The sequence below is a fragment of the Eublepharis macularius genome, chromosome 17, assembly GCF_028583425.1.
Source record: "Eublepharis macularius isolate TG4126 chromosome 17, MPM_Emac_v1.0, whole genome shotgun sequence".
Lineage (NCBI taxonomy): Eukaryota > Metazoa > Chordata > Lepidosauria > Squamata > Eublepharidae > Eublepharis > Eublepharis macularius.
Genome location: NC_072806.1, coordinates 30,868,498 through 30,891,610, shown reverse-complemented (window position 1 = coordinate 30,891,610; position 23,113 = coordinate 30,868,498). Strand labels below are relative to the sequence as shown.

At 45.8% G+C, this 23,113-nt stretch overlaps 1 protein-coding gene across 1 annotated transcript in view; it reads left to right on the top strand.

The window, feature by feature from the left end:
• DOC2B (double C2 domain beta) overlaps positions 1–23,113 on the top strand; it is a 164,917-nt gene that overhangs the window by 76,479 nt on the left and 65,325 nt on the right. The window contains exons 3-4 of the mRNA XM_055002054.1: positions 432–506; positions 17,073–17,182. Of these exons, the coding sequence (XP_054858029.1) occupies positions 432–506; positions 17,073–17,182 (185 nt within the window). The remainder of the gene's footprint in view (positions 1–431; positions 507–17,072; positions 17,183–23,113) is intronic.

Here is a 23,113-nt window from a genome sequence, read left to right as displayed (position 1 = left end):
CTGCCTTCTTGCTTGAATTCCTGCTGCTTCTGGGTTTGCCTCCAGACGTCTGGATCTGGGCCCCATGTAGGATCGTGGTGTGTGAAAAAGCCTGAATCCAGTTCTCCCTCCCCATTCTCAAGTCAAAAAGTGCATTTTTTTAATGAGTAAATGTTTTTCTCCTGCATTCCTAAGTCTGCCCTGTGACATTAATACATTTCATGTATTCCCCTTGGTACAATAACAGCTAACTTTCAGGGAAAGTGACACAATCATTAGACAGACACGGGTGCTGCTGTGTAAACAGGAGCGGATAAATTGGTTTTGCCTGGAATAAATCAGGCAAAGACGCTGCTGGCTCTGAATAGCAAAAAGGCAGTCCGGCCTGGTAATGGCTGCAGCTTCCTCTGATAATCTGATCTTCTCTCTCTTTCTCCCTCTGCCTTCTCAAGGGCCTGAAGCCTATGGACCATAATGGGCTGGCTGATCCGTACGTGAAATTGCACTTACTTCCCGGAGCCAGTAAGGTGAGTTCTTCTCTCCTGTTTATTTACACTGCTAGGTTAGAACCAAATACCAAGGGAATGTATGTCCCCCACTGGACTTTCTCCTCATTGAAACACAACTGTTGCGGTCCAGCTCAGCTGCCAGAAACCTAAGTCAGATTTTTAAAAACCTACAAACAGATCGGCAATAACAAATAGAAGAGATTTCTTCAGTACTTCCGAACATTTGATGCACTTAACGTATTCTATGCCATTCCAGTCCTTCTGGGATAATAATTAATGTGTTCGTCACATTATCCCCCTAGTTATCAGCTGAAGTTAGTTGTCAAAAAAGCTGTTAGAGTCTGCCACACAAGCACACTTGTACGGATCTGGGAGTGTGTGAAGGGGCAGTCTTTTCCGGCCCCGGCCCCTGATGGGTTGGCCTCAGTCCAGGTTTCAAGGCTCTTCCATCTACCACTGAGGGGACAGAAGGAGTTGTAGGGGGCTTTTGAGGAAGGACAGGAGGAAAACATGACAGAACTGGTGATGGCTGTAGTACAGATTGCTGGAAACCTTGGCGTCTGAAGAATTGCCTCCTCCCCGTGGTATCTACCTTGCCGTCCTTTGGGTGCCAGACCTAAAAAAATTTTTCTAACCTAAGCTCTTAACTGGGGGAGTTCCATCTCACACAGCTGTTTCTATGGCCTGCTTCTAATAATCCTAAGACATAAAAGGCAAACCATGTTGCCAACAACTCACTTCTTATCCCTGTGCATACGCAGAACACAGAGATAAGAAGTGAGTGGGGGCCAAACCGTTTGCCTCCTCACTGCCTCCTGGGGTCTCCAGAGGCCCAGAAAGGCTCAGCATGGCTGCGGCGGGGGCATTCCCACTGCCTTGGGGCTTCTCAGCTGGGCAGGGAGAAGGTGGGCAAACTGCTGCTTTCTCCTTGCCCAGCTGATCCGCGGGCAAGGGGGGTGGTGCCGGAGCCTGCTTGCCTGCCCGCTGCTCAACTGGGCAGGGAGAAGTCAGGTGAACCCGCTTTCTCCCTGCCCAGCTGATCCATGGGGAAAGGACAGCGGCAGAGCCTGCCTGCCTGCCTGCCCGCTGCTCAGCTGGGCAGGGAGAAGGCAGGCAAACCTGCTTTCTCCCTGCCCAGCTGAGCAGCAGCCCAGCCCAGCAGCTCACTGCTGCCTGACCTGGCAGCCCACTGCGGTGTGGGGCTATGCAACCCGCTGTGATGTGGGCTGACCCAGCCTGGCATCCCACAGCGGCCCTGCCTGGCCCCCGCTGCCATAGCCCATTGTATTCTTTCACAACTAGGTCTGCAGCTAGTAATATAATAACATTCAATTTATATACCACCCTTCAGGACAACTTAATACCCACTCAGAGCGATTTACAAAGTGTGTTATTATCCTGGTGACAATCACCCTGTGAGGTGGGTGAGGCTGAGAGAACTCCGAGAAGCTGTGACTGACCCAAGGTCACCCAGCTGGCTTCAAGTGGAGGGGTGCAGAATCAAACCCGGTTCTCAAGATTAGAGTCGTATCACTCTTAACCACTGTACCAGGGGTGGCCAAACTTGCTTAATGTAAGAGCCACATAGAATAAACATCAGATGTTTGAGAGCCACAAGACATGGTGCATTGAGGTGACTTCAGAGGAAAAGGCGAGTTTGGGGGGAGTGTTCTGAAAGTGGCATCACAGGAAGGGGTGGGGTTTTGGTGCAGTATGCTGGAAGTGACATAATCAGAAGGGGTGGAGCTTGGGAAGAGCCATCACCTGACCTTTGACAAAAGTGATATTATATCCTTGATAGGCTTCACCCCCAAAGTCCCCAGGTATTTCCTGAGTCGGGCCTGGCAACCCCAACATTTTTGTTGAAATTGGAAACACATGGAAAGAAAGAAGGAAAGGAGGGAAGGGAGGGAAATAAACTAAACTAAAATAAACTGTACAGCCACGATGATACTCAGTAACTTCCAGGAGCTGCACAATATGTCTAGAAGAGCCGCATGCAGCTCCCGAGCAGCAGTTTGGCCACCCCTGCCCTATTCCAAACTGGCCCCAGGGGAGTGCAGAACTTCTAGGGGAGTGCAGCCAAAAAGGGTATTATTTGGATCCAGGTATCCGTAATACAATAAATATTCAGTATTATAGATATTCGTGTCCAAATATTTTGTATTGATTTATTGATTTATTTCAAATTTGTATTCCGCCCTCCCTGCGAGCGGGCTCAGAGCGGATACAACAAATAAACATATTGTGCCTGGATCCCGTTTTATTCCAGAATACCTGCAGCCTCTTCAATGAAGAGGACCTTGTGAAGCCTCTGGTTGTCACCAGTCAAGCTACGGGCCGGGCTGCTAGAAGGCAGCTGCGCTGGGGCAGGCCTGTTCCACGCAGGTGCGGGAAGAGCTGCAGCCCTGCCCTCCATCCCTCTAGTCTTCACCTTTGCCTTTCCCCCAGGGACCCTTTGTACTCTCCTCTCTCACTCTTCTCACCATCAGTACTGTTATTTTTGGAGTAAATGTAGCTGTATTGCACTATACTCACTCACTAACGCAGGACACTAACCCACAAAAATATACCATCACTACCCCCCGCCCCCCTGTGTTTTTACGTGAAAACACCTAGTCAAAAATCAGAAGTATTTTTAAAGCAACTCTGACTAGTACCTACTCTAAAAGCTCGGTAATTGTTGTGTCTTTCTCCTAGAGATGGAAAAATCTTTTTTAAAAGCCTTCCTTAGGTAGGTGTCATTAACTAACTATATACTGGCAAGAAGCTTAATTCCTCTTTGGGAATCAAACAAGTCCCTGAAACCTAGCCTGCAGATCAGCCTACTTACCTAATACACCTGGCTTATGTTAAGCCAAGAGAACAAGAGCAAGGTGAGCAGTAGCCTAGTTATTATTTTTTACTGTGGAGGCCCTATTTATCTATCAGACAAGAATATGACACCTGACCCCTTTTTAATGCCTAGCACAAGCCACTTTAGGGGGAAACTGGTCCCTAAGCTGAAAACTAGTTTTTTAAAGAAGGCTCACACTTGGCCTAGGTTAAAAATCTTTTGAAAAGTTTACCTAGAGCAAGTAACAAGCTACTGGCATTCAGCAAGTGTGCAGTAACCCAACCAGAGAAACCTCAAACTCTACTAACTGCAGTGGTAAAGCAACCCACCCAGAAAAAGAGTAAACAAACAAGCAACCAACCAAAACCAGCAATCAAAACCAAACAAGAAGAAAACTCTGAAAAATGAACAGCAAGCAGATAGCAGTAGAAAGTAACTCCCCCCCCCCGAAAGAAGAGCAAACAACAGCTTAAAAAAACAGCAATCAAATACAATCCCCCCCCTCAAAGAACAGTAGTTTTAGTTGCTGGTGTTGGCCAATTAATTTCACTAACAGCATTTGTACACGGTTTTGAAGCCAGTTTATTCCATTTCTATGTTACATGTTGCTTATGCACAAGTGATGCAAAGATGGTTTTAAAAGCTGACATAGGATAAACAGAGTGACAGGAAATGCAGTGAAAATAGAGATTTGTGGATTTGATTTGGAATGGTGTGGTTGTAAAATCTGCATCCACAGGCATCTTTTTATAGCTGGAGACCTCCTACCCCAGCCCCACTGCCCCTGTTACTGCTCAGATTCAGGAGACAAATGCTCGGGGAAATAATTTCTGATGTGAACCTTGCAGTGGCATCAGCACAATGCTGTAAGATTCATACCCCAAACTCTATGGTTTTACCCTAGTAAAATCATAGAGTTTAGGGTGAATCCTAAAGCGTCACACTGATGTAGTGACATCACTTCCAGGTTTGTTCCAAAAGTGACTTTGGGGCGTTGGTGTGCCTTGGTAAGACACTGCTTTTTCTACATTCATGCTGAATATCAGTTTACATACAGTCTAACTAAAAGATTATCCAGATCGGAATTTGATTTAAGAAGTAGAAACGCGGAGTGCTAACAGGACGAAAAACATCTCAACGAAACACCTGCTCAGAAGTATGACTATCCCCCCTCCCACACACACACCTGGTAATACCCTTACTGCTGTTTAGCACCTCACATTAAGATCAGCAAAAGTGATATTCTCTTCCCGCTTCTTTTTCAACACCTGTGTATACATGGAGAGGAGCCTCCATACTGATGAGCAAGTGTGTGTGTGTGTGAGAGAGAGAGAGGGAGATTCTAGTTGAGTGTCACCTATCTTGATTTTTAGGAATGTCATGAATTTTCAGGTCACATTGCAAAGCCACCCCCCCCCCTAATTGATAAATGATTGTGGAATTACTTTTCATAAGAACAGCTTCAAGGTCGAGAGAGAGGCACTGGTAGAAAATGAAAACTATAAATAACCTTCCTTTGGAGAAGGGTGGGAGAGGAGAGCAAGGCTCCCACTCTAGGGTGGATATGCACAATTATATGCTGAGTAAAAGCATCAGGTTTTTCTATGCAAGACCACCCCTCCACATACACACACCGAGTGGGGCCATTTTTGGTAACATGTATAGTAATTGTGCAGGGACCACCCCTGTGGTTACTTTCCAACAGTGTGGTATGTTAATGCACATTTATGCACCAGCAAGGTGGGGTGGAGAGAACACTATTTGGAAGAATCCAGAGAAGGAAAAACAGCTCTTGGCAATGCTGAAAGCATCCTTTTACCGGCAGCATCCTTCTATGATAAAACTGGAATCATAGTTGAGTTGACTTTCAAAATTCAAAAATGGAAAATACCGTAAGCATACTGCCAAGTTTCACGGAGCAGGCTTTAATAGAGAGTATCTGAAATATTTCCTGGCCTCCTAACAAACCAGTTCAGGGTGTGAGATGGTTTGGGGTTTCAAATGAAGAATTACGTTGTGAATATTAAGCAACAGGATTTTTTCTAAGCTTTGTTCCCCTAATTTGCAAACAGGCAGTGCAGTACACATTAGACACTCCACAAGCTGTGAGTAGTCACACACATACTGGGACTTTTTCTAACCCGAAGGAAGGAATAGATGGATGAAAAGAAGGGAAAATGGCAGAGAACATGAAAGAGACGCAAGCATGAGAAAGTAACAAAGAATAAAGGAAGAAAGGAAAAATAGCAGAACAGAAAAGAGAGAAACATCTTGGAATGGCAAATGCACAAAATATCTCTCAACCTATGTACATGTACCTTCTTATTGGTTGAGATCATCCTATGAGACTCTTATATGTTTGTCCACATTTCTGGGTGGTTATTGGAGAGAGGGATTTCTTGATGGTGGCACACAAACCTGAGATTTCTCTCCCTAGGCACATTCAGATTGCACAATCTTCGCTCCTGCTTAGGCGGCAGGCAAAGTTCTCTTGTATTCCTCAGCAGTATTTCAGATCCTTTTGTCTGTTTGTTCATTTCTAGTATTTCACAGAGCACAAGTCTGGTGTAGAGAGCCAGTTTGGTGTCATGGTTAAGAGCACAGGACTCTAATCTGGAGAACCGGGTTTGATTCCCCACTCCTCCACTTGAAGCCAGCTGGGGGACCTCGGGTCAGTCACAGCTTCTAGGAGCTCTCTCAGCCCCACCCACCTCCCAGGGTGTTTTGTTGTGGGGATAATAATGACATACTTTGTAAACCGCTCTGAGTGGGCATTAAGTTGTCCTGAAGGGCGGTATATAAATGGAAGGTTATTATTATTATTAAGTCAGCAGGTCCCTGCCCCAAAACTTACAGTCGAAAGTCTTCACCAGCTTTTGCAGCTGCTTTCCTTTGTGGTGGTGTTGGGGTCTTCATGAAGCTGCTGTTTCTTTTTCTTTCATGTGGTTTTTATGTTTTCTTTTGTAAGGCTGCCTAGAGGGCTGTGCTCTAAAAGATGATACATGGCACTCCCTACATAAGAAAAAAAATCCGTGGGCTTAACTGTATCCTTGGTGGATTTTACTTCTAGTTCTCTCTCTCTCTCTCTCTCATGCACACACACACACACACACACACACACCCACACCCACACCCACACCCACACCCACACCCACACCCACCTAAATGCAGCAATTTGGTACTTTTTTCCACTTGAGCTTCTTTTTGAAGGGCCATTCTGCTTTGATTGTAAACCATCAGTTGAGTCCCTTACTTTTATTTTGAGGCTGCAAAAGAGCAGGGCTTAAGTAACCAGAAATAGGATTGGGGTCCCAGCGTTAAGGTCAAATTCCACAGCCTTGCTATTTTGATTCTAGTAACCGAGGCCGTTTTCACACTGCTTGCTGACCATAGAACATCACGCCAAGCTCCCGGAACGACAGCGTCTTCCTGGCGTGATTTTGCGGGATATTGCTCCAGGAAGATGCTGTCATTCCGGGAGCTCGGCGCGATGTTCCATGGCTGGTAAGCAGTGTGAAAACGGCCCATGTTTCAGTGCTGCTTTTTTATTGTGAGAAGAGGACCTGGGAGTTTTCCCCTCCACACCCACCATTTTCTCCTTCCTTAGGCCAAATTGTTTCTGTTAAAATCATCAGTTTTAACATCGTTTTTCTATCAATTGTTTATTAATGGCATACAAGTAGAGTAAAAATGACACAAAATGGTATTACATAAAAATGAAGAATCAATGAAAATGAGATGGACTGAAACCGGCAACATATGAAATTGAAATGAGACAAAAATAGCTCTATTGGGACTTTTTCTGCCTTGATGTCATTTGAATTAATCACCCTCCCAGTTTTCAGGCTGTGGGGTCCATGTTCCTGGAGGATCTGTTTCCTACTGAGCAATGTGAAACGCTCTCCTTCCACCTACCAAGGGGTCTTTCTCCTGTTCCCTTCATTGCTTCTGTTTTGTAACGATGGCAGAAGTAACCAATATCGAACTCCACAGTGTTTTACAGGGAGAGGTTTTTGAAGCCTGGAGTTCAGGAATGGATCAAAGCCTGAAGAAACCGGCGTTGGGATTTTCATTTCAGACTCTTGCTAGATCAGAGAGCCACCGAGATCACCAAGAGATGGTCAGGGAAGGGAGGGGTACACAAACTCAGCCCCAAGGAGCACTAAGTAATGTGCAATACAGAAATAAGAAAACACACACACACAAAACAAGAACTCCTGTTGTAACAACAAGCTGATACTGTGGGGTTTGCATATTGCAAAGATGTTTTTTGAATTTCTCATCTCTGTTGCTTTGACTTGAAAAACCCCTGCTTTGATTTCATTTCTCCTTAGCGTGGATCAAACCTAAAGGCTTATTTTCTCACCGTTCTCTGCTTCTTTGCATGGAATTTTTCCTATTGGACTTCATAGCTTTGATCAGGCAGAACATTTCCAGTGATGGAAGAGATTTCTGTCAGCAGAGCAGACTTCCTTTACCTTTTCTCTCCCGTTGCAGTCCAAAATGTCCCCTAAAATGGTGCTCCTGGAAGGTGGGACCCCCCCGTAACAGAATGAGGGGGGAACCAGAGGTCTGCAGCAGGAGAGGGAATTGGCAAAAAGTGCCACTTTTTCCATTTAGCAGAAATCCTCCTTGGAATTCAACCCCATTTGTGCATCAATCAACAATTTGTGTATATTAGAAGTATTAATTGCTTATAAAAATGAAGTGCACGCATGCACAATGCAAATGAATTTACAAAACCAACAGCAAAAATAGAAAAATGAAACTGTTGACAAAAGTACGAACGATTATTGAAAGAAACAAAAGAGGGAATATTAGCTCATCCGTAATTGTACATTCAGTGGAGGGGTCCCTTGTTAGGGTGGCTGAACCTCCTGACCTTTGGTTGGTGAGCAGATGTGGCCCGCATTGTTGCAAAGTCCTTCCATTTTTGCTTTCCAGATTTGTGCATAAAGGGCTGCCCTGCAAGGAGTCATCAGGTGGAATGCTAACCTGTCTGACCTCAGTAACACCAATCCCCGAGAATCACACCTGGTTCCATTGACATAGCCCCGCCCCTTCATCGGGATAGTTTCATCCTAGGTTGCATGTCTCAGTCAGAATGTACCAATATTATACCATTTTTTAATTTCTTTTTGTGTTTACACATATTAATTGTGAACATTTTTATCCTCCATTTTTGTGCTATCTTCCCTATCTGTTTCTTTTAATGGACATTATCTTTATTTTTGAGGCTTGTATCATTATTACATCCTTGATATGCAGAAAAGGGTGTTGCTTTCAACATCATTTTTACTACTGGGTTTCATTTCTTTGGTTGGGTGGAAAAGACAACTACAATTTCATTCCAAGGCCTGAGAAACCATAAAAGAAACTCTAATTTTTGCATTAAACTCGGTAAATTGCAAAATTTGGTAATATTCCTATCCTTTCATCACCCTAGGTCATAATGTTCAAGTGTAACAAAAGTTTGAGGTTTTTATATACAAAACGTCACTTCAGGCTTTTGGGGACTCAGATTAAAACTTTTTTTATGTTTTGGAAGGTCTTTTAATTAGTATTTTTTATCCCTGGTTTAATCTTGGTCTAAACAGTTCAAGTTTTATTGTTATTGTTTTTGGTTGCATTTATGCTGTATTAAATGTGAGAGGCTCTGGGGATAATATCTATAAATAATTCAGTTCTTCATTGACTACAGGGAGCTTCCACTGGTTAAAAAAATGTCTTATATTATTACACTGTCCTGTATGCAACTTTGCATTTACTCCAATGGAATGGCATTTCTGTTTGCTGAAGTGGGGGCAGCAATTCCCAGTGATTTCCCCCCTCTCATTGCAGACCCCCCCCCATTTTGACCCCCAGGCTGTTTCTAAGGGTCTGTTGACCCCCCAGGACAAAGTTTGGGTGGGCTCAATGGGCAGGAATAGGAAGGGGGGGCTGAAAAAATTTTTTGCACAGTTTGTGGATGGGCGTATACATTCTGATATAATTGCTTAAAGGTGAGAGAATCTCACCTTTAAATGGACAAAAGCCTCTTAGACGTGTCATAGATCCAGAGGAATTAGCCGTATTAGTCTGCAGTAGCAAAATAGCAAAGAGTCCAGTAGCACCTTTAAGAAAAACCAACTTTATTGTAGCATAAGCTTTCGAGTGCCACAGCTCTCTTCATCAGAGATGCATCTGACAAAGAGAGCTGTGGCTCTTGAAAGTGTGTGCGTGAGTGCGTGGTCAGTTCTCAGGACAATGTAAATCAATCCTATCAAAACATCTTGCAATCTCTGAGAAAAACAAATTAAATAATCCTTTCTAAAAGAGCCATTAAGTCAGGGTCCAAATAGGAATATAAAAAACCATAATGTTTTTTGTTATTTTTTAAAAAGGTGTGAACCTACCCTCAGAAAGAGAGGTGTGCAGAATCCACCGGAACTGTTTTGTTGCCCTGAAAATTAAGTCTTTTGTGTTTCTTTCGCTGTCTCCAGAGAGTGTCGTGCAATGAATACTACTCAACTAAAGAATGAATTACACGTAGAAAACCTAGCCAAATTTGATAGATGCTTGAAATTTGACAGATGTCTTGCAGAAGCAGGAATCGCAATCACCTGAAAATTTAATTGGAGGCACAACTTGGTGTTTATTTAGGAATGCAAGAAGCCCTTTTCTCCTGTCCTCAAGAACTTTTGAGTTCTTGAGTTCTTACCAAAATGTTAATTGTTTCTTCCCATAACCGGGGCCTGCATCCCTGCGGAACTGCCTCTCCCATTACATCCCCTGCAGGGCATTGCGTTCTGCAGACAAGCAACTCCCGGTGGTGCCCGGCCTGAAGGACATCCGTCTGGTCTCAACCAGGGCCAGGGCTTTTTCTGCCCTGGCCTTGGCCTGGTGGAACGCTCTCCCGCTGGAGATCCGGGCCCTGTGGGACCTGTTCAAGTTCCTCAGGGCCTGTAAAACTTCCACCAGGCCTTTGGCTGAGGACTAGCGAGTGTCCCCCTTCTTCCACCTAAGACCACCACTTTTTCTGGGACTGCCCTCGACCATGTGCTATGCCCATATGAATGCCTGTATATGGACTCCTGACTGTTTATTTAAGTAGCCTATGGATATGGTGTCTGGACTATTTTAATGACTGTTTTAAGATTATTACTGATTTTATAGTTTTATGATTGATTTATTGTATTTTATGGATGTTGTGAACTACCCTGAGCCCATTCGTGGGGAGGGAGGAGTATAAATAAAATTAAATAAAATAAATAAATAGGAACCTCCACATTTTGCTTTAGGCATCTCTGGTCTGAAATTACATAAACTGGCAAGTTTCAAGTGGGTAGCTGTGTTGGTCTGTGGTAGAACAAGACCCGGGTCTAGTAGCACCTTAGAGACCAACTAGATTTTACAGAGTATGAGCCTTGGAGAGTCAAAGCTCCCTTCCTCAGGTGCCAGCATCCAGGGACAGTGTTTCTGGTGCCTGAGGCCGGGGTTGTGCACATGTGCACATGCGTGCGCACACCCAAACTGCGTGATGATGTCACATGTGATGTCTTCATGCAGCGTGCGCTGTGGGCCGGCCCCATTGGTGCGGCGGGCGGCTGGGACAGTGCGCGGGTGCTCTGTGCCGCCCCAGACGCTTGCTGCGCATGGTCCACTGCTGATGCGCCCAGCCGGGGTGTGTGTGTGCTGGCGGTGGCAGCACCACAGAGCGGGAGGGCTGGGAGGCTGCAGCAGCTGCGGCTTCCCATCCCTCCCACTTAGCTGCCAGCTCTGCGGCATGCAGCTCTGCCCCGGTGCCCCCTCCGGGCCCCCGCACTCGAGGCAGGAGCCTGCCTGCCTCAATTGGTGCGCCGGCCCTGCCAGCATCCAAAGAGAAGCTGTTCCACAGCTGTGGTACAACCACTAAGAAATCCCTGCTCTGGGCAATAGATGACCTCACAACCTGAATGGAAGAAAACTGGCGCAAGGCCTCATTAAAGATTGCAATGTCAGAGGTGAAAACACTGCAATAAAATAAAAAGCAACAATACATGAAATTATAAATACTAAAATAAGCCATAAAACCAGCTTGGGGCATAAGATCATAATAATTATGAAACCTGAATGATATTTATAAAACAGTCCTCAAATCAGTCAACATATTCATTCATATGATGTGTGCACATTTTATGGTTTGAAAGTATAGTTTATATGGTATTTAAGCTTGGTATATATAATGCACACCTAATGTATAATGGTGATTTATTAATTCACAAATAATGTTGCAAAAGGAGTACATTTTATGGAGAAAATTCAGTGTGAGGAATCGGATAACAGCAACAACAACAACATTTTATTTATATACTGCCCTTCTGGACAAATGAACTCCCACAGAGCAGTTTACAAAGTGTATTATTATTATCCCCACAACAATCACCTTGTGAGGTGGGCGGGGCTGAGAGAGCTCTGGAAGAACTGTGACTGACCCAAGGTCACCCAGCCGGCTTCAAGCAGAGGAGTGGGGGAATCAAACCTGGTTCTCCAGATTAGAGTCCTGCCACTGCTCTTAACCACTACACCAAACTGGCTCTGAAAAGAAAGACTCATGGGGCTTGCATCACACACCTTGCATTAGGGAAGCTTCCTTCTTCCAAAGGAAAGCAGTTCTCCTAGCAAAATGGGTCTCCAGGATATGACCCAAGTATTCAATTTGCATAAGGAAGAGGTGATATGGACAAAAAGATTTGGGGGTTATGATGGCTGGGGTGAAAAATAGGAATGCATCCCTAGATTGGTTGGGGTTTGGGGACAAATGAAATCAGCCAAAGGGCAAGAGATGGGTTCCAATATAGCTTTAAATAAACTATGACTTTTGGATGAAAAGGAACCAGACCATCTGCCTATCAGGAATGGCAGTTTCTTTTATTTCTTACATTAGCTTGGCATACTAAATGCCGGCTTCACCACTAATGTGGTCCTTGCCAACTAAAGATGATAAATGCAGTCAGCCGCCCAAAACGTTTGGTGAACAAGTTTTTATATATCGATTTCATCAGAGCTTGTTACCTTGAGAAGTGGCCGGAAAGGAGAGAATGAACCTTCTTGCCTGATGTCCAATTACAGTGGAAATTGGAACTCCGTCAGGCTGTCTGAGCAATCCAGTAAATTAATAGAAAAGCCCTACCTGGAATCAGCTGGCCTTTTCTCTTGCTACATGATGCATCTGTCGTCTTTGTTGATGGAAGCCAGTATGGATGGGATCAAAATTAAATAAATTCTGTTGAGTTCAATCTGTCAGAATTCACGGCCTGAGGAGAGGAGGAGACAGACGAGGCAAGAGGGAAAATGCAACCTCTCTCTCAAAACAATGACCTTTTCCACCCTTGGGTCTTGCTTCTACACAAGAGAAGAGATGAACCCTCCTTGCTTCCAAGAAGTTATCAACTCTAGTTGCTCAAGAACGACTCCCTTGGGTTAAAGAACTGAACTGTTGGTAGCGTTTGGTATATGTATACAGAGAAAAGGAAAGCCTAGTCTCTTGAATTTGCAATTGTGTGTCTGCTTGTTATAGAAACAGTTGATTCTTGTTAGAGGTTGGCTGTGTGGTTAGGGTAAATGGGCTTGGCCCTCAAGTGGGCCAATTAGGAGCGATTATCTTTACCCCCATCTTCAATAGAGAGCTGGTATAGTGTAATGGTTGGACCAGAGAGGTCTGAATATGAATCCTCACAGAACCACAACATTCATTAAATGACCTTGGGGCGGTCATGCCTGCTCAGGCTACCCTATGCTCACATGGTTGCTGTGAGGATAACGTGGAGAACTTGGAGCACCATGTCCCCTGTTCCAAGCTCTTCAGAGCCCGTGCAAGATAACCAGATAACCATATAATGTGTCCCACTTGGGTCCTTTGATGAAAAGATGTTCATATTTCTTGGGGAGGGGTAATTCCTTATTAAGAGATGGCCAGTCCCCTGATAGGTCTGCGAAGTTCCCATCATAGCTTGGGAAAGGTGACTCTTCCTGGCTGAATCCCTCCACCTATGCACAGGTACATGTGCAAAAGCTGTAGTTTGAGTTTGAGAAGAGACAGAAGCACTGTACATACAACCCCCTCTATGCGTGGACTGAACATGTCGGGAGGGAGATCAGGCACAAGCATGCTGGCCCTGTCCCAATCTCCAAATGATTGCTGGCTCAGGAATACAACACCTACGTGTGGAGGAAGCGCGTGTGTACTCCCTCCCTATCCTTGGCAATATTCTGAAAGCAGCATCCCTGATCACTTGGAGAAAGCATGCGCATGGACACTTCCTCTGTGCATAGGTTGTAAAGAAGAGTCCAGTAGCACCTTTAAAACTAACCGACTTATTTGTAGCATAAGTTTTCAAGAACCACAGCTCTCTTCATCAGATGCATCATCTTATGCTACAAATAAGAGCCAAGCTACAAGTGGCGCCTTACACAGGTTGGACACTTGTCAGCTTCCCTCAAGTTTTGATGGGAAATGTAGGCGTCCTGGTCTTGCAGCTGTAATGGAGAGCCAAGCTGTAAGACCAGGACGCCTACATTTCCCATCAAAACTTGAGGGAAGCTGACAAGTGTCCAACCTGTGTAAGGCGTCACTTGTAGCTTGGCTCTGAGTTGCATCTGATGAAGACAGCTGGGGTTCTCAAAAGCTTATGCTACAAATAAGTTGGTTAGTGGTAAAGATGCCACTGGACTCTTACTATTTTGCAACTACAGACTAACACAACTAACTCCTCTGGATCTGTACATAGGGGGCATGCTCACGAGCTGCTGGTCTCAGAGAGGTGTGGGCAGGACAAGCGCATGCTTGGTCTACTAACAGGGGGCCGTGTGTGCAGGGCGAGAGAGTAGCAGACGAGTGCTGGGAGATGGCAAAAGCACCGGTATGTGCACAGGATCTCTTGATGGGGGATTTGATGGGGGATAGCAGATCTGCTGCCTTCTGCCTCTTTGCCTGCCTCTGTACTCTCTTAAGTCTATTTGTAAAGAAAGCAAATACTATGAGAAACCTCTTAAGTCTCCAGCACTCTCTCCTCCAAAGGGAACTAGTCCAGATAAACACTCATTCAGGATGTCTTCCTGCTCTGCTAGGAGATATGATTATTTATTAAATATCTCCTATTAATAATACCTTCTACTGTGTAAACCCAAGGGATGGGGGAATGCATATGCGGGGGTCCGAGGCAATCTTGCATCTAGGCACTGACTGGACACTGACCTGCCTTGCTTCAGTGATGGGGCTGCATCCTGCACCTTCCTACTATTCTCTTAAACTGGGAGAGGAGCTATTGGCACAGATTATCCCGCCCGCCCAGCTTGCATCTGTATTACAGGCAGGCCCTTCCCCATCCGGCACACTGCCTCTGCCCCAGGATGTGGCCAGCATATATAATGAAGCCACATACAGCAGGCGAGCGCCTTGGGGAAAACCTTGCTGAGCAAGAGCCATGGCTTAACAATAGACACACAGAGAGCGATTAGGCTAACGACAAACAGGCACACGCGGAAACATGAGCCACCTCGACACCGTCCTTCATGGCATCTCTCTCATGCATCAGTTGTACTAGGCAGATACATATTTTCAGGGAGGGGGGAATGGGGCCAGCTTACTCAGAACAGCTATTTTGCTTTCTAGGAGCAATTCTGCCAATATCTGTAGATCTTCAAAGATCTATACCCTTTTTAGTTGGTCATTGTGTCTCGGCCACTTAGCTTGCTGGACAATGTGTGGATGCAATTTTGATTTAAAAAACAACAACTCCTAATTTTATCACACTCTTGGCTTGTTAACATAACATAACCAAATTCCTGTTTTTGACAGGAATTGTGTTTTTGTGATTCTCTGATGTTAAGTGAGTTATGTTATTTTTCTGTGTGGGGGACTGCTGGTGTAATGTGTCATAATGCTTTGCCTACTTGTACTTTGAAAGCGAGAAAATAATTTTTAAAAAAACCTTTATTCTGTGTTGTTCATTTTTTATTCTTTGTTGTGCAGTTGGTTCCCATCATAGGGAACCAAGGGGGGCTGGCTGGCCAGCCATCTCTGTAGGTGGTGGGGGAATTTGAGGGAGGGTGCCTGTGGTTCAGGTGCTCTTTCACAGGGACAAGCTGGCACTCAGAAGTGTGCCCACCATTGTGGCACCCCTGGGCTGTGCAGAACTGCCCTGGGAAAGAGAGTTTAGAAGTTCCCAGCATAGGAAACAAAGGGGGAGGGCTGGCCAGCCTGTTCCTGGGGTTATGGGTGTGGGGCTACTGGGGGTGGATTTGGGTCTGTGAGGGGCTAATGTGGGGATTTGGGTCTGTGGCAGCTGGGGGGGAATTGGGTATGTGTGGGGCTGTAGGGGGTGGACTTTGGGGGCTGAGAGCACCTACTTTGGGAGGCCATGAAATGCCCCTCCCCAAGTGGGAGCAGGCTGAGCCTTGGGGCTGAGCCTTGGTGGGGGGTGGGAGGAAAGGTGGGAGAAGGGCCCCCGAGGGTTAGGGGCATTTTGCATGCAAAATGCCACCCCTGGCAAGACAAGCCTCTGTTATTTCCCAGCTGGAAATAGTGGAGAAAGGAGGGGGGAGAGCACCTACTTTGGGAGGCCCCCCAAGTGGGAGCAGGCTGAGCCTTGGTGGGGGGTGGGAGGAAAGGTGGGAGAAGGGCCCCTGAGGGTTGGGGGCATTTTGCATGCAAAATGCCACCCCTGGCAAGACAAGCCTGCCTCTTCATTTTTCCCCATAGTAAATAATGAAGATCAGCAGCAGCAAGCACAAAATAAGAGATTAGCAGCAGCAAGCGAAAACCTTTCCCTTTTTAGGCGAGGATAGGGGGACCTGGTTTGGGGGGCCATAACATGGCCCCCCAAAGTCCAATCTGTCTGAAACTTGGGGAGTTGTTAGAGGGGAGGTAGAGGAAGGTGCCCACCAAGTTTGGCTTGATTCGGTGGGAAAAGGCCTCCCCCAGGCTTCAGGGAAGCCTGGGGGAGGCTTTTTCCCATTGAAATGCATTACCGAAACAAGCCATAACGTTTCGGTAATCGCTGTTTCGGCATCGCTGTTTCGGTAATCATGAAACGTTTCGGTAATGCCGAAACAAACTGAAACAGGTATGTTTCGGGGTTTTTGGGTAATCTGATTACCGAATTGCACACCCCTAGAACAGACTCACGTGTATTCCTCCCCGTTCACTTGTGCTCCACTTGCGCTCCACTACGTGATCAAGTGGAGCGCAAGTGGAGCGCAAGTGAACAAGGAGGAATACACGTGAGTCTGTTCACTTGCCATTCAAGTGTCATTCATCACGTCTACCTTGGCTCTGAGTCTCCCTCTTCCGGGGTCTGGGATTCAGTTAGTCAGGAAAGGAAGCGCCTTGGCAAATCTCCACTCCAAACCCCTTGGCATTCTGTTTCTTCATTTCCCCCCCTTAGCACATATGAAACGGCTGCCCTTTTTTGCTGACCTTAGTACGCTGCTATTTATTTACAGTGCTTCTGTGGGATAATTGGATTATTCTGCAAATGACCTGCATGGTATCTCTCCGTGTCTCAGAAGTCCTCCAAATGCTGATAGAAGCAGCCTAGTTGCAGCAGCCTTCCTCTCTCAGGCAGGGATAGGTCAGCAGGGTGGCACGAAGCGGAGGCAGCTGATAAGGATGGGGTGGACTCCGGAGTGGGTGTGCAGGAGGGCAGGGCTTTGTCTCTTTGCCAAGCTAATTACTCACCACTCTTACTCCCTGCCTTCTCTGAGTTTGTTATTCTTTCTTCTTCAAGGCAAATAAGCTGAGGACCAAAACCCTGCGGAACACCTTGAATCCTACCTGGAATGAAACCCTTACGTATTATGGGATCACCGACGAGGACATGATCCGCAAAACGCTCAGGTGAGGAAGAGCTGCTGATATTCATTTTCAGCATCCTTTATAAAAGGGGCCTATGAAAATGCGCCCTTTGGGGTATTTTGGGTGGGTGGGTCTTGCCAAGGACCTTTGTTTCTTTAATGCCCTTTTTTCCAATTGGCACAAAAATACAATCAAAAATTGGTACATTTATTGGGGAAAATTCAGCACAAGGAAGCATGAAGATGTGAAAATGGAGAGGTTCCGTTCTTATAGGGATAATTTGAGGCAGGTAGCCCTGTTGGTCTGCAGAAGAACAGCAGGATTCGAGTCCAGTGGCACCGTAGAGACCAACAAGATTTTCCTAGTGTATGCTTTAAAGAATCAGAGCTCCCTTCTTCAGATACAAGTAGGAATGGAGAACCCTAACTCTTTATATCCTAGTCAGAAGGCGGGAGGGGTGTTATTGATGCCCTTCCTTATGACACCTTTTTTAGCAGGGATTTAAAGGCTCGGGGATTTCCATTCCTATTCATATCTGAAGAAGGGAGCTCTGACTCTCAAAAGTTTATGCCCTGAAAATCTTGTTGATCTCTAAAGTGCCACGGGACTCAAGTCATACAGTTCTCATGGTGGAGATCAGAATGTGGATTTCACTGTAGATACCGCAGAGATGAGAAATTCAGTGTCAATTCCTTCTTCGTAAAGTTCTTGAATCTTACTTGGGCTGAAAATACATTGCCACCCTCATAACAACAACAACAACTACTACTACTACTACTACTACTACTACTACTACTACTACTACTACTACTACAACAGCAACACTCAATTTATATACTGTCCTTCAAGACAACTTAATGCCACACTTAGAGCGGTTTACAAAGTATGTTATTATTCTCCTTGCAACAATCGCCCTGTGATATGAGTGGAGCTGAGAGAGCTCTGAGAGAGCTGTGACTGACCCAAGGTCACCCAGCTGGCTTCAAGCGGAGGAGTGGGGAATCAAACCCAGTTCTCTAGGTTAGAGTCCCGCCGTTCTTAACCACTACACCAAACTGGATTTCATGAGTGCTGAGCACAGAAGGGGCTGCAATAGAGTTGCAGTCAACCCAACTGGCTGACATTTTTGAAATGTACTTTTCTGTTCAGGGCATGCATTACACTTGCGCAGTCAATGACATGTAATGGATTGGGGCCTGCCACCTCTCCTCTTTTTCCTTCTCTAGTTTAGTTGCCAATTAATTGCCTTTCCTGGGGAATGAGATGACATATTCCTCCTCCCCCCCCTTGTCAAAATTCTCAGTTTAAAATATGAATAGCCTTACCAGTCTTTGCTTCACATTGACTCTGAAGAGGTATGGTGACCCACATCTGGCGTCTGATATTGTCACAGTGGCACTGCGAAGAGGGTATGGTACTCTGATACGCTGACCCGAGTTAGAGGTTTCAGGTTGAAACAATAGATGAGACCAGTGGAATTTTGTTCTGCCAGTTACGCTTAAGAGAAGCGTCAGTTTACTGGAGCTGGTTGGTGATATGGGCAGATAAGAAAAAATATACGGCAAACATGTATTTAGCAGATTTGTTAGACTATCCTTCAATTCCAAAAGGGTGCTCGGGGACAGGGTAGAAAATTTGCTGGATATATGTTGGCTGTATATTTTGTCTAAACAGATGAATTACTCCATGTTTAGGACCTATACTATATGTATTTTGCCCAGTGAGGTGAGTAGTAGAATTCCGGATGTACTATTTCAGATTGAAGGGAAAGGTGGTGGGGTTTTGAGTTCAGAATGCTGCTCTCTATTTTTTTTAAAAAAGCATCCTGGGATTGTTTGTTCAAGCCACCTTGAGGCCTGGTTCAGAATAAAGTGGGCATAAACATTGCATAATTGTAATACACAATGTGCATCTCAAGATGTGGTGAATGTCTGTAGCTGAGATGGGTTGGTAAAAAAAAATGATCAAGATGGGTAGCCGTGTTTGCCTGTAGCAGCAGAAAAGAGCAAGAGTCCAGTAGCACCTATAAAACTAACAAAAATTTGGGGTAGGGTATGAGCTTTCATGAGTCACAGCTCAGTTCGTCAGATACAGCTAGAATATGAGTCCCTCTGCCCTTATATCTTGGTGAATGGAATGATTTCAGATGTCGAATGACAATAGCAGGTAAATGGCAAAAGCTGGTAAATAACAATAGCAGATGTGATTGGATACGGCTGGGGTATGCAGAGGGGTGGTGGGTGTGGAGAAATCAGCATTGGTAATTGATGGGAATTAGCAAGTATTCTTTGTTCAGTCATGAAAGAGTTAAACTTATTGTGTTACTTAGTAAACTTATTTGCATAGGGCCATTTAGCTTTTGAGTTACGTTTCCCACTATAGAAAGGGGAGTCTTTATGCTTAATGAAGAAGATGTGGGATTCTCTATTGGGCAACATGTTTATTGGGGGGCAATTAGCTAGAAACATATACTAAGGTTTCATTGCTCTTTGTTCACTCCTTAACAGTCTGCTGGAGTGTCTTAAGTAGTGTCAGCAAGTCTTTCTCAGTCTCTCTAACCTAGCTAGATAGCTATTCTTTATTTCTACCAATGTAACCTTCTTTTATCCTGTTATGTAGTAAAGTATTTTTATAGAGCTAAACACGAGAGTGTGTGTTTATTATGTCTATTGCACAAATTCTGCGCTTCTAACTAATCCTAACAATAATGAGAGAGGAAGCCTAGGTCTCGATTAGAGATGGGCACGAACCAGGAAAATGGCAGTTCATTGCGGTTCATTCGCGGTTCATTCGTGTTTGACAAACCATGAACCGGCACAAAACTGCCCGGTTCGCGAACTGGTTCGTTTGGTTCGTGAATACATCACTTTAGGGGCAGCAGAAGGTCTGCAGAAAGCCCATCCCTCCGCATTGCCTAGGAAACTGATTGATAGACACTATCTATAAACTAATCGATAGACACAAGGCTGTCTGCAGTGACGAAACCAAAAACAAACCAAATGAACCAGCTTAAAAATCATCACGGTTCGTCGCGGTTCATCAGAAATGCTCTCCAATGAACCGTCAATTCAGAAACCAAAAAACAGCCTGGTTCGTGACAAAGTTTGGTTCGTATTTCAGTTCATGCCCACCTCTAGTCTTAATTCAATCCAGGTGGATGCATTGTCTTGAGCTTGGTTATCAGTTGCAATTTGGCTAGAATTGACATCTTTATGGAGGCAAATCTGTTGATGACAGAGCCATATCTTGGGTTGCCAGTACCTGGGGCATCCCAAGTCCGGCAGTGCCCTGCCCCTGCCCCCGCATGTGCACGCTTTCAGGAGTACATGATGATGTCAATTCCATGACGTCATCACGCAGGCACCCCCCAGGTGCTGCCTGCACTGCCACTGGAGGGCTGGGAGTGTGCGGCAAGCCAGCCACCCCATCAGTGCTGCAGGCGCACGGCATAGGCGGCCTCCCAGCCTTCCTGTGCCACTGCCTTTGCTGCTGCTGGAGGGCTGGGAGGATGCAGCAAGCCGGCCACCCCATCAGCGCAGCAGGCGCCCAGCGTTGCATGGACGGCCTCCCAGCCCTCCCAGCCCTCCCAGCCAGCAGTTGCTCTGCTGCCCTCTGTTTGGCAGTGCCCGGGGCAAGCGACCTCCCCTGCCCCCCGTAGATCCAGCCCTGCAGGCTGCCTGGTTCTGCAGGCAGCCTGCAGAACACCCTGGGAGAAAGTAGCAGCTGCCCACCCCCAAACGAAGCCCTCTTGTGGCTCTTCAGGCAGCGATTCTAACAGAGGGGAAGGACTACTTGGACTTCATTTCCCAGGAAACCTTGCGAGAAAAATCTAGTGTTCTCCACGTGGAGAAAGTCACTTGTAGCTTTGCTGTTAGTCTCTTGACATGAAAACCCTGCCAGGGATCACTGTAAGTCAGCTGTGACTTGAGGACACTCTCCACCACAGTCCCCCAAATGATACCAGCAACATCTGTTAATGCACAGGTATTACAAAAAATGTGTAGATGGTATATTACGCTGCTGTTAGCAGCCTAAGATAGCTCATGGAACCAGAAGCAGATGCAATGGGGAAGCTAGAGTTGACTCCATCTTAAACCCCCTTCCATGCCCACACTTTGTCCTACTGGCAAGTAGTGTCAGATGGGAATTCTGGAGCCCACTGTGAAGGTGGTTAGAGTCCCCCAGGACCCGACCTTTTATTTATACCTGGGTTCGTTTGAGCTCATGGTGCCAGCAGGAGAGGAAGAAAGAGACCTTTAGGCAGCTGCAGCTTTCATTGAATACATAAAACAGATAGAATTTCAACAAGCTTGCTTTATATTTACCCCAAACAAGGCTTGACCAAGCTGATGAAGTGTTACCAACCGGTCAGGAGAAATCTAGCCAAGGAGATTTCTGTCACCCTCTCTGAGATCGCCTTTTATACCATCTTTCTCTCTTATTTGAAATCTTATTTGTGGGCGGTTGCCAAGGCACCCATGCCTATATGGGCCTTCCTGATTGGACATCGCCATTGACGCATGTTCTCAGCATGCTTGGATATTTTTACCAACGCAATTTCCCGACACAAAGTATGGGTCATTCTGAGTTTTAGTACCCAGAAACTATCTAACTTGGGTAACTTCTCCTTTTGATCTTTGATATTTTTCCATCCATGATCTTTATTCTCCTTGACATCTCTTAAGGGCCTCAGCTCTTGGATGGACTTCCCACCGACCAGATCAGTTTTTCTGGACCTCATGGTCCCACTGTATTCCTATATCCATAGTTATGCTCAGGGGTCATTTCGTAGAAAAAGAGCTGGAGGAACTCATTAGAGTAACTCATTAGCGTAATTCATTAGCATATGCCACACCCCTTGCCATCACCGGAAATATGTCATTAGCCTAACTGATTTGCATATGCCACACCCCCTGGCATCACCTATTCTGGCTGTTTTGGACCCAATCCTGGCCATTCAGGGCTGAAATTGGGCCCAAAATGGCAAAAATGGGCTGAAAGTGGCCGAAAAGAGGCCCAAAATGGTCAGGATTGGGCCGCTGCTGAGTGGGAGAGTGATCCACCACCTGTCAGAGGCCCGATCCGGGCCATTTGGGCCCCAATTCAGGACGAAATGTGCCCAAAATGACCGTGAGTCAGGTGAGCGGGGCCACCTGACATGTGACCTCTTTGGGGAACTGCCGGAACTGCGTTCCCACGCGTTCCCCCTCGAAATGAGCCCTGGTTATGCTTAGCTCCAAACCCTTTCCTCTTAAAAGCAAATACAATTGCTTATTAATTAGAGAGAGATCCAATTCAAGTTTCTCAGCAAACAACCTATTCCTGACTTCAGCTAGGATATAGGAAATCTGTGGTTGACCAGCGGGCTTCCGCTGCAGTTGTAATCAAGGTTGTGGTTTTTTGGAACTCAGGTTAGAGGGGCACTTACTCTAAACAAAGGTCAGACAAAATGGTGACGTCGAAGTGCTGACCTTCAAGCTTATCAGAAAGCAGAGATGCCTTCGCCCTGAGGCCTGTCACTAAAAGGAAGACTGGTGGGCAACATGCTGGGCAGGCAGGAAGACCCGGACATGCGAGGGGGTGACGGGCTGGGGCTGGAGCAAATGGGAAAGCAACAGGGGCTGATGTGGGATACGATTTTCCCTCCCCTGTGAGTCCACGTCTTGTGACTTTTTAAACTCTGATTAATTGTTCCACCAATAATGTTAGAAACGTGTATATTTTATGGGAGAAACTGGTGAAAGGAAATAGCGTGAAAAATAAAGAACCACAGGTTCGATTTGTACACAGGAGAAGGGGGAGATTTGGAGGTTAATACGGCAGAGGATGAGGAATTAAAAATCTTATCTGCTTGCAAGCATCCCGGAAGCATCCAGCTAGCCAAAGTCAGAAATGGTCTGTTGGGTTAGATGTACGTTTGGCCTGATCCTGAGGGGCTACTTTTCCAGTGCTTTCTTAATGACACCTGTGTCT